The sequence below is a fragment of the Bos grunniens genome, chromosome 1 (genome assembly GCF_055505025.1).
Source record: "Bos grunniens cultivar Pamir isolate PY7600 chromosome 1, Bosgru_T2T1.0, whole genome shotgun sequence".
Taxonomy (NCBI): Eukaryota; Metazoa; Chordata; class Mammalia; order Artiodactyla; family Bovidae; genus Bos; species Bos grunniens.
Window position 1 is genome coordinate 17,593,624 of NC_141165.1, and position 13,475 is coordinate 17,607,098.

Sequence of the window (13,475 nt, forward strand, 5' to 3'; positions counted from 1 at the left end):
TACAGCCAGGACTGGGGGATTCTCTTATCAAACTCAGGTATGTCCCCATGCCTTTCACCTCCAAATGCAGACTTTTGGAAACAAATATATCACAGCTCACTAAGTCAAGAGAAATCCATTCCAGTTTTAGAAATTCAATCTAGCTTGGGTAAGCCTCCAAGCGCTAAAAGTAAGCTCCATCAGAAGTTTATTACTCATAAATCTTTCCTTCAGATTGGAAGTCACCCAGCAGCCACTCTCCTTCCAGTATTTTCCCACTTTTTTTCATCAATAAAGAAAGTTAACTCTTACAGTCTCCCTGAACAATGAACATCAAGATATAAATCAAGAGACACAGCCAAATTATTGTCTTACAAAATGAAACCTTTTGGTTGTGTCCAACCCTGAATATGCATTGGAAGGATGGATGTTGATCCTGAAGCCGAAGCTCTAATACCTTGGCCACCTGATGCAAACACTCAACTCACTGGAAAAGACCCTGACGCTGGGAAAGATTGAATGTAAAAGGAGAAGAGGGTGGCAGAGGATGAGATGGTTGAATGGCATCACCAACTCAATGAACATGATTTTGAGCAAACTCTGGGAGATAGCAGAGGACAGGGAAGCCTGGTGTACCGCAGTTCATGGGGTCACAAAGAATCAGACACAACTGAGTGACTGAACAACAACAACAAACTGGCGACTAGTGGGGAATAATCTGATTCAGATGATTGTGTCATGTTTGAATTGAATGTAGCAGATGAATTGTAACCAGAGCTCTGAAGCGGTGTTTCACTGAAGTGGAGAATTATATGGGCTTCCCTGGTGGCTCAGACAGTAAAGAATCTGCCTGCAATGCAGGAGACCCACGTTCGACCCCTGGGTCAGGAAGATCCCCTGGAGAAAGAAATGGCTACCTACTCCAGTATTTTTGCCTGGAAAATCCCATGGCCAATGGAGATAGGCAGGCTATAATCCATGGGGGTCACGAAGTGTCGGACATGTGTGTTAGTGAGCAACTAACACACGCACATAGAGAAGTCCTATGTGCAAACAAATGAAGTTCTCAGCCAAAACTACTCAATCACAAAGGCACTTTGTTCAGATAAAGAATAAAAATCTCTGAATTATCAAGATACTAATGAATTAATTTTTTAATTAAAAAATAATACAACTCTAGTATTTCTGGGGGAAAAAAATGTCTTCACACTGCAGGTAAGATGAGGACCATCTGGGTTGTGTATCCAGAGGTTGGTGTACTGGAGAATAAGGACAAGTTCAAGGTTGTTCTGTATAGTATGGGGTGGATATATGTTAAATTTCACATCAATTAATACCACGGCAACAACAACGACACAAAAATAAATCTTAGAAGAATCCAGATTCCTAGCCAATGACCCTTTTGAGATAATATTTAACAGTATTTCAGCAGAGCTCAAGAATTTAGATCCCACTGGAGTTTAATGTATCTGACTTGTGTCTTCTGTAATCCAGATTAGAATTTCAAGGCACCCTGAATTCACTCCCATAGTCTTCATTATGTCTATGTTTGTGCTCAGTTGTTCAGTCGTGTCCAGTTCTTTGCATCCCATGGACTGTAGCCCACCAGGATCCTCTGCCCATGGAATTTTCCAGGCAAGATTACTGGAGTGGGGTGCCATTTCCTGCTCCCAGAGACCTTTTCATTCCAGGGATCAAACTCACGTCCCTTATGTCTTCCACACTGGCAGGCAGATTCTTTACCATTAGCACCACCTGGGAAGCCCTTAGCCCTGTAGTCTTCATTGGCGGTGGTGGTTTAGTTGCTAAGTCATGTCCAAGTCTTGTGACACCGTGGACTGTGGCCTGCCAGGCTCCTCTGTCCAAGGGATTTCCCAGGCCAGAATCCAGGAGTGAGTTGCCATTTCCTTCTCCAGGGGATCTTCCCAACCTGAGGATCAAACCCATGTCTCCTTCATTGCAGGCAGTCTCCTGTATTGCAGGCAGATTCTTTATCAACTGAGCCACCAGGGAACCCCTTAAAGTCTTCATTGCCTTGTGCTAAATGGAGACCTCAAGTAAATGTATAATATTCAAATGTAGTCAACTAATGACATTTTGGGATGCTCATTTTACAATTAATTGACTACTATTCTGATCTCATAACATTTTGATAGTCTGTGCTTCGTATTTCTACTCTCGTGGGTCCCTGTTTCTTCAAAACATGTAGACAGCTTCATTTGTATTAATAGGAAATATATATTAAGATAAAAGATCTCTTGAGATACCCATGATGACAGAATAAAGTGAACTGAATTTCAATGGGATGTAATATTAAGTTAAAATGGAAATTCCAAGATGATCTTCTCATATTGCATATTTAAGAATAAGGAATTAGGCAGCTTAGATTTTTAGGAAAATATTTAGACCACTTCTAGAAAACTTTATCCCAAATTTAATATTTTAATTAAAAAAAATTTTAATGAAATACCATGTATGTATATCACACATGAGCAGTTATATCTGAAATTAAGATAGAACATGTTAATAACAATTTGAATGTATACAGAGCCATGAGTCTCTAACTATCAAATAATCTTTAACCATCAAATAGTCTTTATCAAATGAATAGCTTCTAATATTTAGAATTATATAAAGAAACACTTTATTTGTAGCATCTTGAATTTTTCCTTTCTGTTTACTTTTAGACTTCCAGAAAAGACATATGCATTTTTCACTAGAGTGAATCAATTTTTATTGGAAATGAATTTCATGCTTTATAATACGAGAAAGCAGTGTCTTCTGTAACAGCTGATAACTCCCTCTGGCGCAAAACACTGAGCACATAGACTTGCTTTGAAGGACCTGTGGATGCCAAGGGAAAGCCAGGCTGCAAAGCTGTTGAGCACAAGGGACCTAGTCCTGCCTTGACCTCCACTCTGCCAGACCCCAGACTTCAGGCTCCTCCCGCATGAGCCATGAGTTACCTAAAGCAGCAGTTCTCAAAGAGCGGACTGGTCACCCTGAGGGGACTTCCTTCCTTAAAGGGAGCCCACAAAATCAAAATTATTTTTATGGTACTAAGGTACTATATTATCTGATACTTTCAAGTTATGGTGCTGGAGAAAACTCTTTAGAGTCCCTTGGACAGAAAGGAGATCAGACCAGTCAACCCTAAAGGAAAGCAACCCTGAATATTCATTGGAAGGACTGATGCTGAAGCTCCAATCCTTTGGCCACCTGATATGAACAGCTGACTTACTGGAAAAGACCCTGATGCTGGAAAGATTGAAGGTAAAGTAAAAGGGCAGCAGAGGATGAGATGGTTAAATAGCATCACTGCCTCAATGAACATGAATTTGAGCAAACTCCAAGAGATAGTAGAGGACAGGGAAGGCTGGCCTGCTGCAGTCCATAAGATTCAGACATGACTGAGGGACTGAACAACGACATGTGTGCATGCGAAGCTGCTCTGTTTGTGTCTGACTCTTTGCCACCCTATGGACTGTAACCCACCAGGCTTTTCTGTCCATAGGATTCTCCAGGCAGGAAACTGGAGAGGGTTGCCTTTTCCTTCTACAGGGGATCTTCCCAACCCAGGGATCGAACCCACATCTTGTGTCTCCAGCCCTGGCAGGCAGGTTCTTTACCACTAGTACCACCAGACAACAACAACAAGGTATTATTTGCTTTGTAAAATCTTGTCCTCTCATAAGTACACAGTGGAACTTTCTAGAGGCTACACAACACATATTACAACAGACTGGCAGCCAGACATTACAGCTATGTGCAAAAATACAGAACTCTTCCACTGTCTTGCAGAAGTATTTTTTTCCATCTTGGAAAATATTATTACTTTTTATTTTTAAAATGTTATCTATGTTAACATAGGTTTGCCACTTTGTTTTTAATGAACAAACAAATAAACCCTTTAACAATTTCTCCATTTTAATTTCTAATATGAGAATCATCAGTAGATATAGCCAACAAATCAGAAGTTCTTTGGGGTCTTTGAGAATTTTTAAGAATGGAAAGAAGTTGTGAGAGCCAAAAGGTTGAGAACTGCTTCATGAGGGCATCTCTGAGAAGACTTTTGACCCTAAATCCCATGATACCAAGGTTGGCAGGTTCCATGGATGTTAACTCCATTGACAAGATGGACATGAATCTATGAACCCAGAAAGTCAAGAAACTCCTGTGTCCGTCCTTCTCTGTTTGAGCAACTCTCATTTTGCTCCTCTCTGCTCTCTGAACTTCTTGCTAATAAGCACACCAACCCGCACCCACACAGAGAAAATGGGAAAAGCCGTAGGCATCAGAAAAGGCTTGTGAAAGAGCGCATTTCTTCCCCCACCCTCCCTAAGTCCCCAGATCTGATCAAGACATTCTTGGGTACCAGTCCCTCTTTTTATTAATACAGTGAACTTTTCACCCCAGGGGTCACCACCACACAGTCCCTCTCCAGGACAAAGGCCCACAACAGGTGAGTGAGTCAGCAGCCACAGATGAGTGACCCACCAAGAAACATTCTAGGACTTTAGACTTGCTCAGGCCCCATTCAGATTCAAAACGGAGGCTCCTAAGTGGTTTTCAGGGCCCTAAGTCTTTACAGCCGGGATCTGAGATTGACATTATCTACAACTGGATGAGCAGCATCAGCTTAAATTCCATCCAACAGGAATCAAGGAGTAGTTTTCCATGAAAGTTGAGTTCATTTTGTAATAAACAAAAAGTTGGAACACCCAGGGTCAGGGAAGATCTCTTGGAGAAGGGAATGGCAACTCACTCCAGTATTCTTACCCGGAGAAGCCCATGGATTCCTCCACCAGAGGAGCCTGGTGGGCTATAGTCCATGGGGTCACAAAGAGTCAGACACAACTGAGTGACTGAGCACACACACAGAAACACCCAGAACTCACCCTCACCAGGACCACAACCCCAACCCTGGGTGCTTACTGGGTTTTTATTCTGGTGACCAGTCATCCTCCATTACAACCACTAAAGGTGGGGAGCTGGGCTTCTTTGCAGCTCTGTCGCCTTCAGAGTCCACGCTCTTCCCTTTCCCGGCCACATCCCAGCTCCTCCACTGCCGTTCTGTTTCAACGATAAAATTTAATGATCCTTCCTACAATTTAAGGCTGAGGTGGAGACTGGAATGGAAAATATAAATGCTCTGGTCTCTGCTATTACTTTTATCTTCTGTGAATCCGTGCAGTGACACTGATCCAGGACCTCCCCCAACCAGCACCTTGCTCTATGTACGAGGGAGAGCGAAGCGAGTTTTAAACCTCCTTTCCTGTGAAGTTGAGTGCTTCACAGTTTTCAAAGCACTTCTCTCATTTGATCTCATTTTATCCTCACAACAACTCGGGTGATTCTCACCACCCCTAATGAAGAAAGCAGAGAACTATATTTGCATCATAATTATCATGTTGCCCAGAATGGGTGTCCTCCTTTGGGAAAGAAACTGATCTTATCTACTGCATTTAGCTCAGTTTTTGTTTTTTTTTTTTAAACCAGACCATGGTGCCCACTTTGAATTGCTAAAATCCACTCTACACCAAAGTGCAGGCATAGATAGTGGCCAATTTGGCTGAAAGTTATGATCCACACCTGCTATGTGCCCAAAGCTACAGACAGGAAATAAGTAAGTAGTTAGACTATTCATGGGGTCTTACCATTTTCACCAGATGGCTTGTCTTTTCCATTGGTTGTCCCAGCTCCTTGTCGCTAAAGGCATTAAAAAAAAAAGAAATTGTCATCAGTCACTTTCAGGGTTATTTTTGTCTCTTTCATTGTTTCCAATACTTTTTGCATCATATCAAGTTCTATGTCACTTTAGCTCAAGATGGTTGGGGCATGATGTTTGTGAGACCAAGAAAAGATCAGTCCAAGACAGTATGTTTTGAAATGTCACAGACTGCCTCCCTGGACCAGATCCACTGCTTTATGAATTCAGTTCACTAGTCACAAGGGATAGCAGACAGGAGACTGTTGATGGAACATAGCATCAACAGAAACACGAGGGAAGCAGCAAAGAGTTTGCGCCAACTGCGACAAGATCAGGGCTATCACTTTTGTCATGATTACACTGCCACATTTTTATTCCAATCACTATGTTCAATGTCTCACCTTCAAATATATGGTAATTGATTTTAAAAAGTCCCATGTCAATGACCAGAATCTCTTCTATCGTTAGATTACTCTTCTGTCCATGTTTATGCCTATCTTGTGTATTTTCGATTTACTAGGTTGACCAAAAGGAATGTTTTATGGTTAGTCTTAAATCTTTGGGCAAGATTCTCTGGATATGTGGCCTGGGGAGCTACGTGCAATGTATCGCATATGCAGGCATATAAGCATGTTTCCTCAAAGCTTATCCAGCGACTACTTTTAAATAACATGCTGTTCAGAATTGTTCTAGTCCATGCAGAGAGAAGTATTTTGTCAGTCCAGTTTTCTGATCATCATCGGAAAAGATGCTTTAAGTTGAGAAAAATAAAGTGATTGTAAAGTCTCTAGCTTTCAGGTGCTGAAAAAGAGACCAGGCAGGGAGCTGATTTGTCCAAGTTCACAAAGCTAATTGGTGGTGCAGTCAAGGCTGGAGACTGGACTTCATGCCAAGGTTAGTACCTTGCAGAAATAGTCATCATTATGTAACTCTTTGATGGGATCCTGGAAAGAGAAGCAAGGCACTGACCAAGGAGAAAATTGATACAGGTGACTCCCATCAAGGATCAGAATGAACTTAAAATTTATATTTGAGTCCAAGCCTTCAACCTAAAGCAATACTAAAAAAATTATTAGTTCCTATTATTGTCCAATGTTGTCATGAGAAATTCCCAGGTCCTTGGCCAACCCTTGATTAATAGAAGCTGGATCATCTGGGAAAATCTTGCTTGCATGTTCTGATTAGTGTAAATAAATATGGCAAATGAATGATAGAGACTGATGTGAACAAATTTAATCATCCCTGTGTACACTTACTCCCTGGTGTAGATGATAACTCAAGAGAGAGGAAAAGTCAAGCCTTCCATTTATTACAAATCCCACCACACACATGCCACACACATGCCACACACACACACACACACACACACACACACACCCCACGTACACACAGACTCTGTCTCAGTCAATGAGAAGTGCAAATGCCCACCCAGGTCAGGAGAGTACTCTGCTTCATTCCAAGAAGAAAAACCACCTCTCTCTGGCACAAAGTGGAAGGAAAGCCTAGATAAATGTGGGTTCCTTCTTCTTATTTAATTTTAAACATTTTCTCAGAATCCAGACCTGCCCGTGTTCCCATGGAAGAAGGTTGCAGTACTGGCCAAACATCCATTGATCTTCAATACATTTCTTCCATTCATTCTCTGTATCATAGCATCTTTATCTAAAGCACTCAGCTTGTAACACATCGTCATCTTGATTTAAACCAAATTACACATTTCTTAAATACAGTAGATTTGTAAGTGAAAATGCCACTTTATTCTTGCCTGTGTTTACTCAGTTTCATTTTTTTAAAACAGAAAGCTGGTAAATTAGCTGCACAGGATGGAAATCTGATCACCGTTGTGAAGGATCAAAAGTTAGGGGTTGAACCGCTCCAAGGTTTAAACTCTCCATCCTTCCCCACATAGTTCATAGAAGACTCAGAAGACATGGCAAATTCCACAGAATAAAAGGACAGGGTTTTAGAGCTGAATAAAGCAAATTCAATGGCATACAAGTGCAAAATAGGTGCACATCCAGCTCCTTTATCTTTAAATGCCTTAAACACTGACACCTTTCAAATGTCCTGAATACTTCATTGCATAAAAGATCACCTCTATGAAACCTGAAGAAAACCAAAATGAAACATGCACTGGGGAAGAAAAGGGGTTCATTTTCTAAGAATTTATAAGATAGGAGTTTTGTGTCAGGTCTTATTCAATGGAGCCAAAATGAAGCTGATAGATGTCATAAGGATCTTGTGTCTCGCATCAGAAAATGATCCCTACAAAAAAGAACTAGTCATCCAGAACATCTTGTTTCAGAGTTCTTTCAGACCTGGCAACATTTTTAAGGCAAGGCTGAGAACAGTGAGGGGAGCAGTCAAGAGGGCTCTTGTTCCTGTTCCAGGGATCTCCAGGGTCATCACTTGTGATTGTTTTATCCCTAGGGAAGAAGCTGAAACTCCCCTGAACCAAGCATCTGGAGGGGGCCTGAGTCAAGCTGGGGCTTAGGGTGCCGAGGCCAGACAAGCTCCAAGTGGTCCTGGGCATTATGGGCTCAGGGAATTACGACAGCATCCTTAACCAGGTAGATACCACCATGGTGCTCATCAGCATCATTCTGCACACTGTACCCCCAGGCACAGAGGAACTTGCTCAAGGTCACACAGCTGGGAAGTGGTGGAGCCTGAGCTCAAACCCAGAGGCTCTGGCTCCTTAGTTGACCTTTGAACCACTGAGCCTGCACATTCCCTAGTATCCTTCTGAACCCACCCCACCTTCACCCAACACACCAGCAAGTGGGGAGATTGCTATATGGAGGGCAGACAGCAACACAGAGAAAAATAGCTTAAGAGAAAATGCATCACCATCCAACACCCTTCCATCACCAACAGGAAGTGTGGGCTTCCCTGATGGCTCTAGTGGTAAAGAATTCTCCTGCCAATGCGGGATACGCAAAAGACCCAGGTTCAATCCCTGGGTCGGGAGGATCGCCTGGAGGAGGGCATGGCAACACACTCCAGGATTCTCACCTGGAAAATTCCATTGACAGGGGAATTTTCTAGGGGGCTACATACAGTCCAGGGGTCGCAGAGAACAGACACCACTGAGCACACACAAACTGATGGTCTCTGCAGAATTTCTCAGGAAGTGTAAGAGCCCTGTCTAAGGACGCAGCCCAAAATGTTGATATGACAGCATTGGAGCCTCCTTCTTCTGCAGCACAATCAGGAGGCTTGAGGATGCTGGGGGGTCTGTGGAGCAGCCATGAGAGAAGGGGATGTGAGCCAACAAGGCAGAACCATGGCCAGGAGAGGTGTTCTCTGGGTCCTCAGTCCTTAAATCCTCACCCAGCAACTCCCACGGGCCTTGGGAGGGAGGTTTCCTTCCTCAGTGATGTTAACTATTACAAGGATAGCATTTCAGAGTTTGATAAATCCCAATCAAGTAGAGAACAGACTTGAAGACACAGTGGAGGAAGGAGAGGGTGGGACAAATTGACAGAGTAGCACTGAAACATATACATTGCCATGGCAAAACAGATAGCCAGTGGGAATTTGCTATATGACACAGGGAGCTCAACGCCGTGCTCTTTGACAACATCAAGGGGTGGGATGGGGTGCGAGGTGGGAGGTTCAAGAGGAGGGGACATATGTATGCCTCTGGCTTATTCATGTTGAGGTATGGAAGAAGCCAACACAACATTATAGTGTAATTATCCTCCAATTAAAAATAAATGAATTTTTTAAAAGGAGCCTAAATGAAGAATAGGTGTATATAGCTTCTTCTTACAATCCAACACAATACTAAGTACTCATAAAAAGGCAGAACTGGTTTTCAAAAGTATGATTCTTAAAGTGATTTTCCCTGTCAGTCCCCTGACACCAAGGGCTAAGGGGAAATGACAAGGAACATGTCTTAGCTTGGCTTCCCAGAAAGCACGGTGCAAGGCAAGAGCCATTTGTGCTACAACTTAATTGGGGAGGGAGGTTCCAGGAATGAGTGGAGAGGATGGGCAGTGGGGCCCAGACAGCCATGCAAGGAAATAGCATCTGGTAGGCACTGCCAGGGGCACCCAGACCCCAAGACTGTGCCCTCCAGTGATGCTTGAACTCTGTTGGAGGACAGACTCCCAAGATCCATCAGCTCCCATATCACTGGCCCAAGACATGCACCATGGAGCTTAATTCCCAGTGCTTCTAGTCTGGGCCATGTCTCCAACATGGTGTCTGCCCAAGGACAAGGAGGACACCCCTGGGAAGGAGATGGAGACACCCGGCATGGGCAGGAGGTGACATACTGTCACTTCAACCTGCCTGAAGCCTGCAGAGTCCACGCTGGCTGCCCACCCACAGGGCCCTCCCTGATGGGACCTGAAGTGACACAGGAGAGGTGTCTGACAGCACGTCAACTTGGCTGGTGGGTCTTTTCAACCAAGTTGCAAGCTCACGGACAGTCCTTTCATATTAGAAACTTCACTAGTGGAACAAGCCACTCCAACTTTCTGGTAAATAACCAGCTTTGGCGCCACTTCTTCCTGTATTTTGAGCTCAGAGTGTGTGCAGTCATTTTTTGCTACATCTAGGGGCCAGGGCTCATTGGAAAAGACTCTGATGCTGGGAAAGATTGAGGGCAGGAGGAAAAGGGGGTGACAGAGGATGAGATGGTGAGAAAGCATCACCAGTTCAATGGACATGAATCTGAGCAAGCTCCAGGAGATAGTGAAGGACAGGGAAGCCTGGTGTGCTGCAGTCCATGGGGCTGCAAAGAGTCAGACACGATTTAGTGACTTGAACAACAGGCGCCATGCCCACATCAGTAAGACCCGTCTCAACAGTGTTGGTTGGAAGAGAAAGTGTGCTGTCATCCTACCCATCACCAACAGACTGAAGCCCAATCCTACTGCATGACCATCACAAGCCCCCACATCCCCTGTTCTTCCTTATGAGAACTATTGCAAAACCTTTGTGTTCTTGGAGTAATTATCAAGTCACTGGCTAAGGAGAGTGAAGTGTTCACCCGCCTTGGGCACAGAATTTAAGACGGCATCAAGAAACTCATTAATCAGAACAAATGCTGCCTGGGATCACGTTTGCATGGAATCTGAAGAAGAAAAAAAAGTCAAGGTCATAGGAGCAGAGAGTGAAACAGTGGCTGCCAGGAGCTGGGGTTGGGGAAAGGGGAGAAGCTGGTAAAAGGGTGCAAACTTGGTTATGAGCAAGGTTAGAGAATCAAACGTGTTACATGGTGACTATGGTTAATAACACTCTGCTGTAAAATTGAAATTTGCTAAGAGAATGAAACTTAAGAGCTCTCACCAAAAAAAAAAAAAAAAAAAAAAAGAAAGGTAAAAGTTTTAGGTGATGGAGGTTGAAATTAAACCCATAATGGGACTCCTTTCACAGTGTACAGATATGTCAAATTTTCCAGTTATACACTTTAATCATGTTACAATTTTATTTGCCAAGTATACATAAAAAAGGGCTTCCCAGGTACTCAGTGGTAATGAATCTGCCTGCCAGTGCAGGATACATGGGTTTGATTGCTGGGTCTGGAAGATCACCTAAAGAAGGAAATGACAACTCACTCCAGTGTCCTTGCCTGGAGAATCCTGTGGACAGAGGAGCCTGGCAGGCTATAGTCCATGGGATCACAAAGGGTCAGACATGACTTAGCGACTAAACAACATACTTCAAGAAAACTGGAAAAAAGGCAAATATTAATGCAATATTTTAGAAAATCAAAAATACTGCAAAAAGTCATGATAAACAAAAGACCCACATTTTGCATTATCCACGAGAAGAAACAAATGGGAACCACTGGCATTTCCTTTTGCCACACTCTTGTGTGGCTCTCCCAGGTACTGGCCATGTTTCCCTAAAGCAAATAAATGACTCAGGAAGTTGAGTAATTTCATGGATTTATACAATTATTCTAACAGTCTTTGAAACCTTTCTTCTGTAGCTCTCTCAAGGGCCAAGACTGTGATTCATGCTGTCATTTTTCAAGTTTTTATTGTACGGTTTCTAGAATACTGCAGAGGAGCGTCTCGCCTTTCATATTTTGCTGTCAATACCCATAAAATCGGTCATGCCAATCATATATCGTATAGGACCCAGAATCGCTAAAACCTGCTTCCTCATTAAAGCAGACCCAGAGCCCTGGACAGATTATGTCTGCTTGGAAAATCCATTCAGCCAGTACATATTGGTTTCATCCTTAGGATAAAACACAAGTTCCCATGAAGACATTTGCTTTTCATTTCAGAAGGTTGGAGAGAATGAAATGCGAAATGAATTCCAGAGGGACACAAATGACAGTTCAAGAATATTTTCTGAATCTGCACCCACTAAGTGGATAAACCTGTCTTCAAGAACTTGGCTTGTTCCTTAATTTGATGAGATACGGCTGCAATACTTTGGCCACCTGATGTGAAGAGCCAACTCATCAGAAAAGACCCTGATGATGGGAAAGATTGAAGGCAGAAGGAGAAAGGGGATGACAGAGAATGAGATGGTTGGATGGCATTACCCACTCAATAGACATGAGTTTGAGCAAACTCTGGGAGATGGTGAAGGACAGGGAAGCTTGGCATGCTGTAGTCCACAGGGTCACAAAGAGTCAGACACAACTGAGCGACTGAACAACAACAAAAGACTCAAATAGTGGGTGACTAATTTCAAAGGCCCCTTAGGGTTGGGGAACAAATTGCCTTCTGCAGCAGTAAGGGTCCCAGGGCATACCCAGGGTCCCCAGGGTTCCCAGAGTCCCCCAGCTCTCCATCCCTTCTTCTTTCATCTACCCAAGCAACGCACCCATTGTGCCACAAAATTCTGGACAGAGCTCCATGCATGAATTTGCTTTGGCAACACTGGAGAAAAGACCACCCTCATGGCACCAAATCCACGGGGGGAAAAGACAGAAGAGCCCATAGAAGTCTTTGGCTCCCAGAGGCATTTCTTCTCATCCTCCTTATCAAGCCATCAGGGTAGGAGAGGATGTGAATGAGCTCCTCACAGCCCTGGGGTCAGCCTGTCAGTGCTGCTGGATTAGGAAAATTCCCATTAGAGGACTTTGGTCTTGCCCAAGTTAAGAAATAAAAGATTTTCTGCAGAAGGAAGATGGTACCACACAGAAACTCACATCCACAATAAGAAAATAAGAAACTCCAGGGAGGTTCCAAAGGAAGCTAAATTAATACTTCCTAATTGCTCTAAAAATCACTTTCTAAAGAAAGAGCCAGCTTAATTTTGTTAAAGGGCTGGAGAGTAAATATTTTAGGGTCACAGGCCAAGTGGTCTCTGTTGCAACTACTCAAGTCTGCAGTTGTAATGTGAAAGTAGCCATAGACAATATGCAAACACTAGCTGTGTTCCAGTAAAACATTATTTATTAAAAAAAAAAAAAAAAGTATATTCACCACTGTGCAAAACCATTAGCAGTGAAGTCATGGATTCAGTGTCAGACAGAGGCTGCGAGCAACCCAGGGGGTGACTGGCTCCTGGACTCACAATATACTCCTCTTTCCTTGGGCCAGGCACAGGGCCAGGACCTGAGGGTCCCCAGGAGAAGGGGGATATGCTCTGACTTTGGTTGGTCACAGCCTAGAGGGAGAGAGACTAATCAGCTCAGATGGTGGGTAACATAAGACCCAAAATGACCAAGTTCAGGGCCATGGGTTAGGGTCCCCCAGCTCACATTGGAGTGAGTAGGGGGTCAAGGACAGTTCCACATTTTGAGGGAAGGGAATGAGTCACAGCGACCCCACAAGCTGGGCAGAGCTGGGGAAACTCCTTACCAAGT

General features: G+C 43.5%; 1 protein-coding gene across 2 annotated transcripts in view; it reads right to left on the minus strand.

The window, feature by feature from the left end:
- PCP4 (Purkinje cell protein 4) overlaps positions 1 to 13,475 on the minus strand; it is a 68,477-nt gene that overhangs the window by 29,593 nt on the left and 25,409 nt on the right. For both annotated transcript variants that reach the window (XM_086315816.1, XM_086315809.1), the window contains exon 2: positions 5,637 to 5,688. In XM_086315816.1, the coding sequence (XP_086171942.1) occupies positions 5,637 to 5,688 (52 nt within the window). The remainder of the gene's footprint in view (positions 1 to 5,636; positions 5,689 to 13,475) is intronic.